Raw genomic sequence first — 6,000 nt, 5'->3', positions numbered from 1 at the left:
CAGAAGCAAACTATTGAAACACTGATTAAGTCAGCAGCATATTATAATAACGCTACATCAGATCTGGCCAATCTGTGGCTCTCCAGGCGTGAAACTACGAGTCCCAGCATGCTCTGCCAGCCCTCGGCTGGCTATCTACTGGCAAAGCATGCTGGGATTTGGAGTTTGTCAACACCTGGAGAGCCTACGGTTGACCAGGCCAGCGCTACGCTATAACGCATCACGTGGTGCACTTGCCGGCTGTTTCCGATCGACGCGCTGAGCATCGATTGTTGTTCCTGACCTGCTCGATGACCTATTGATGATTAGTACTGCCTGCCGCTAGGTTGCCGGTTTAGAGGAGGCCGCTCCGGTGGTTTGTGGTTCCCCTGGTCTAGACGTGTCTGCCCTCCCCGGATTTCGCCATGGCTAGCGAAGTGGGAAAGCTGTCCAAAAACCTCCTGCGAATGAAGGTAACTAGGAGTTGGGGGAATGAACGGTAGCTGCGGCCGCCATATTTTGTGAGGGCAGCACATGGCTCGGTGGTGATTCTGCAGCCCAGGGTCTTGCAGTACATTCAGGGGTCACCCAACGCGTGTGCCCAGTTATCAGCCTACACCATGTAGCGGGCCTAGGCAGCCTGTGGCCCTCCAGCTGCAGGGCATGCTGCGACTTCTAGTTCCTCTGCAGCTGGCGAGCTGTTGTAGAGTTTCATCAGGGTATAAAATGTTGTTTCTCAAAGGGTGGGCTGCACTGGGCAACCTGTGACACTCGTGTTGCACTACAACTCCCAGCATGCACGTCTCTGGCAGACAGACACTTGTGACACTTGCTCTTACATGTGTAACAGGGGGCCGGTGCGCTCACACTAAGGATGAGCGGGCTCGGATTCCGCTAATCCGAGCCCACCCGAACAGTGCGGATCCAAGCACTGTTCGGGTATTTCCGGCGCCCAAAAAAATGAAAGTGAGGCTCTGACGTCCAAGTCTCGCAAGACTCAGATGTCATAAATTCCCCACTTGTGGCCGCCATCTTCATTTGGGCTGAGATCAGGGAAGAGTTGGGTTTAACAACATTAAACTGGGAAGGGATGGAAAGAAATTGGAGTGTACGTGGGACAAGCATCTTGCTCAGAGGTGTTAGACAAAGATGTCTAGGCAGCAGCCTAAACATTGGGACATAAGTTAAGCATATTTTTATATTTCCACAGCTATTATGAGCAATAATATATATTTCTGCAGATTGAATGTAATGATTACTAATTATTACTATGCCATTTCACAGGAAGAGAAATCATTATGTAGGTATATTGTCAACAACTGTATTCCATAACATATTTATCAAGCACTACTATAAGTGACATATGGAAGGAAAACCATTGTGGCACTAGGACAAATAAAGATCATCAGTGATATATTCATATCAAGAGCTCTCACACATGTAGCTTGTGAGTTCATTAACCAAATACTGAACATGGTTACATCTTTTTATTTAAATCGATTTTTATTTGAATTTCACAGATTTATCAAGGTATGAGGGTACAGAAAAAGAATTTGGCAGTGGAATGGTGTGGTATACTTAACATAAAACGGATTCTTAGATAAACAATTAAAACAGTGTTTTATATGAAGTAAGACACAAATTTAGAAAGCGATAAAATGTATTAGAATTTAGAACCATTCTAGAAACTTGGTTGAGAGGGGTTGGAGAAAGCAAAAGAAGGAAAAACATAGGGATGTCATTATAGGGAGAGGGGAGGAAACAAGAGAGGGAAACTGGGCTCTCTGTTGGCTTTAGAACCAAATAGTTGTAGGTGGAAAGTCTTTTATGTGTGTGAGGTTGAGCTAGGTTCATAATATTGTGAGGTGTTCAGAATAGACTGGAAATTAGTGGAAATGAATGTTATTGAGGTTAATAATGGTGTAGGAGTGAAAAAAATAAATTAAAAAAATATGGATTTTAGCACTTTTTTTATGCTTTTTTTAAAAAAAAATCAGAGCCCAAAATCAGAACAAAAACCTTTCGTGAGGTGTTTTGGCAAAACAAATCAGAACCCAAAACCTCAAGCTAATCAGAACCCAAAACACCAAAAGTGGCCGGTGCACACCCTTAGTTCACACAGGCAAGGCTGGCAAAGTACTTTTATACCACAGTAAGTTTCAACAGAATCCACTGATAACATATCCTACAAGTTTGCTTTTTTTAGCTGCTACATCGCCATTTTTACAGTTACTTCACTGGTCAGAACCCCCAGCACTGATTTACAGGATCTGTACCAACATACTTTGCTAGGATACATGCCAACTGTCAGCGCTGGCCCATCTCACCATTAGTGCAACTTACAGGAGATAGAAACCACTATCGCATATCTTATGTGTGTATCTCTTGAAATGTTGGAGGATCTGTGTTACGTCCATAACTATTGTTTTAAATAAATATTGTCCGCTGCGATTGCTGTGGTTCCAAAGCACATAGGATCTATTTGTAAAAGTTTGGTATGCATTAGCATGCACCTGCTAGCACAGATATGAGAACGGTCTGGGATCCAAAACACAGAGCTCAACAATTTATACACTGCACAGTTGTAAAAGTAGTTACATCAGAGATATACAGTTAGGTCTTCATTCATTGGTTGAAGGTTCTTGCGCACTCGGGTACTTGATGTGGCATTGGTGGATCATCATCAATTTATTTATATAGCGCCACTAATTCCGCAGCGCTGTACAGAGAACTGACTCCCATTAGTCCCTTCACCAATAGAGCTTACAGTTTAAATTCCTTACCACACACACACACTAGGGTCAATTTGATAGTAGCCAATTAACCTACTAGTATGTTTTTTTTAGATTGTGGGAGGAAACCAGAGGGAACCCACGCAAAAACGGGGAGAACATAAAAACTCCACATGGATAAGGCCATGGTCGGGAATCAAACCCCAGTGCTGTGAGGCAGAAGTGCTAACCACTAAGCCACCGTGCTGCATATGGTGGATTCCTCTGGTCATTGTTCTTGAAACTGTCCTTTCCTCAGGCTCCTGCCTCTAGACCTGTGGACTTGCTATTTGGTGTATAAATTAGTTAAATTATTTATAACTATTTATTCGCAAGGTGCGCATGCTACACAAATAACACCGGAAACGTTCTCATAAAATTGCAAGCAGATTGATAACAAACTCGATGTATTTCAGATGTCTGAAACATTATTTAGCTTTTTCACCACATTATATTTTTTATGAATATATTGTAAAATACATTAAAAACATTTAAATGTTATAAAATTTATGTTGCGTACGAATTGCATCGCAGCTGATTGTAGTGTATAGAAAATTTCGATCACCACCTTCATCCAATTATTTACCTTCGACATCTGTAATAGTTTAAAACTAAATTGTTATAAGCAGAATTGGCAACGATGGCGATAATTAAGGCTCATTGTCTTTTCTAGTTACTAATGTCCACTACTGTCATGATAAATCCCGCTTGGAAAGAACTGTGATTGTAAAACTGGGTAGTCACTATGTGTTGGCCATTTATCACTTTCACAAGTTTTGACAGAGGTGTGCTCCAGGTCAAAGATCATATTATAGGGCACCTGAACCCATTGTTAAACACACAATATAACTTGCAAACCTATCCCAAAATAGTTTGCTGTCATAAATTGTACCTTAGGCCTTATACCTACTAAAATTACTTGTGTTTACTGATGTTTTCGATGCTAGTAAAACATATATAAGCTGGTCTGACTTTTGAGGCCATTGTTTCCAGTGACGAAAAATACCCACTCATGGTTTTATTTGAATGTTGGCATATTGCGTCTTCAGACTCCATTCAATGAGTCCCTCTTACTCCTATTGTGTCAGCATTGCCCTCTCCATCTAGACTAAGCTCTCGCAAGGAACGCTCTCTGTACCCCCTATCTCACGTCTGCACCTCTTTCCGAACCTTTGTATTGTCAGATCCAAAGTAGGCTACCAAGGGACCGATGCTTGATCCATACACAGGGAGGATGATATCTTTTTTTACGGCTGGAGAATGAGAATTGCACAATGCAGTCAGTGGTTGAATATTCTGCACTGTTTTAATACATACCAGGTTACACATTTTTATAGTACTTTTGAGGAACTTGTTGATGTGCAAAAACAGTTGATGAATCACAAGATCAGTTTCCTGACAAGCCTGCGGTAGTTGTACTTGTTCTAGCGTTATGGTGCAATTTTCCAAGAAGCCTTAAGGTAGTAGGTTATTTGTAATCAGCTACTTCTGCAAATGCCATCTGTACTTCTGCTTTTAACATCCTCTGCAAGACTTCTTACAAATTCTAGAATATATCCCTGATCATATTAAAATATGAGGCATTCTTACAGGTACACTACATTTTGTATAAAATACATTATCATTCCCTTCTTTTGATTCACCTTTTAATATAGAGCCTCTAAACTATACCCTGCCTGTATTCCTATTTGGCTTCTGTATAGACCCTGCTTCACAATATAATTCCCTAAATGTTTTATACAATGGAATCTTATAGATTCATTCAAGCCTAGTGGCCGTACCAAATAGAATCTCACCCTAACTATGGATTTTATGGAAAAGGAAAGGGAAGGAGAAAATACACAGTGCGCTCGGCAAGTGTTATATGTCATTTATTTAACAATAGGATGGATTGTCCATTGTGCTGTATATCTTCATTTGACTAGGTCAATCATCAGTAATATTCATGGGGACTCCATGAAAGAGGTTCTTGGCTTCTGCATTGTTCATAAATGCAAGTGGTGCTTGGGGTTCCACACATCGCGCATTTCTTTAGTGGGGTATACAGTACGGCAGTTAAGGATAGTGTTGTGGTTACTGTATTTCTGAAACATAAACACTTGGCTTTAGTGCACTTGTTGAACAACAGGGTCATTATTTTTATCAATACATATACAAGAAGGATTATGAGCAATCTCTGTAGAGCAACTTGTATTACACCTGATACCCATCCTCCTTAAACCATTTGGCTGGATTTAACCAGGAAAACCAACCTTCAGTATCAAGATCATATTCATTGTGCTGCTTTCTAAATTCATCCTTGAGTCTGTTTACTTCTCTGATATGGGCTTCTGTAAGCTCACTGAAATTATCAGCAATGTAAGAACAGGCTGGACTTACTATCCTGCACATTCCTCCCTGAGCAGATGTCTGATAGTCTAGCACTAACTGTTGTTGTCTGAGAATTTTTACAAGATATCTCAGGGTTTCTGACGTTATTTCCAGTATCTCAAGTATTTGGTCAGTTACATTATCAAACAACTTGGCAAAGCTTTCTATGTTACGGGAATTTTGAAGTGATCTCCAAATATTGACACGGATAGTCCCATTTTCTTGTACCAAGGTTGAAATATTAGGTCATGTGTTCGCTCTTTATTTACTTTTACTGATTCTAGTTTGGGTTGGGCTATAATTAAGATCTATGGTATCTTGCACCCATGTAGCTGTTGTAAGTCTGGTCAGTGTACAGGTGCCATGTCCAGCTATTGGGGAAATATTTATAGGCCTTGGTACCACACACATAGTATAGGCCAATGTTGGCTAACCTGTGACACTCCAAGTGTTGTGGAACTAGAAGTCCCAGCATACCTTTCCAGCAATAAGCTGCTATATATTGGAAAAGCATGCTGGGACTTGTAGTTTCACAACACCTGGAGTGTCACAGGTTAGCCAACACTGGTATAGGCCCTCTGGCAGCAGATTTTGACCACCTTTTACTATTTGTTTGGCATACCATATAAGGGAAGAGACATTTTTCACTGATTTCCCCATCTCAATACCTTCAGCAGAGAAATTTAGCCATTTACTCAACTTTCCTTGGGGTTTTATTTCTTGTAGTGGGTATACAAAACTTTCTGGTAATGTTTAATTGACCATAAGTTGCTGTCCCATAAAAGGTAAGATTAGCCTTTTCAGTCACATATCCCCATTGTAGGGTTTGACATTTACACATATATTATTACGACAAATTTGTTCCGCCTTATCCTAGCAA

General features: G+C 40.7%; 1 protein-coding gene across 1 annotated transcript in view; it reads left to right on the top strand.

The window, feature by feature from the left end:
• Positions 1-215: 215 nt before the first annotated feature.
• Positions 216-6,000, top strand: part of MPHOSPH6 (M-phase phosphoprotein 6) — a 29,797-nt gene continuing 24,012 nt past the window's right edge. The window contains exon 1 of the mRNA XM_075189162.1: positions 216-452. Within this exon, the coding sequence (XP_075045263.1) occupies positions 405-452 (48 nt within the window). The 5' untranslated portion in view covers positions 216-404. The remainder of the gene's footprint in view (positions 453-6,000) is intronic.

The sequence above is a fragment of the Mixophyes fleayi genome, chromosome 10 (genome assembly GCF_038048845.1).
Source record: "Mixophyes fleayi isolate aMixFle1 chromosome 10, aMixFle1.hap1, whole genome shotgun sequence".
Taxonomy (NCBI): Eukaryota; Metazoa; Chordata; class Amphibia; order Anura; family Limnodynastidae; genus Mixophyes; species Mixophyes fleayi.
This window is presented reverse-complemented; position numbering and strand designations above follow the sequence as displayed.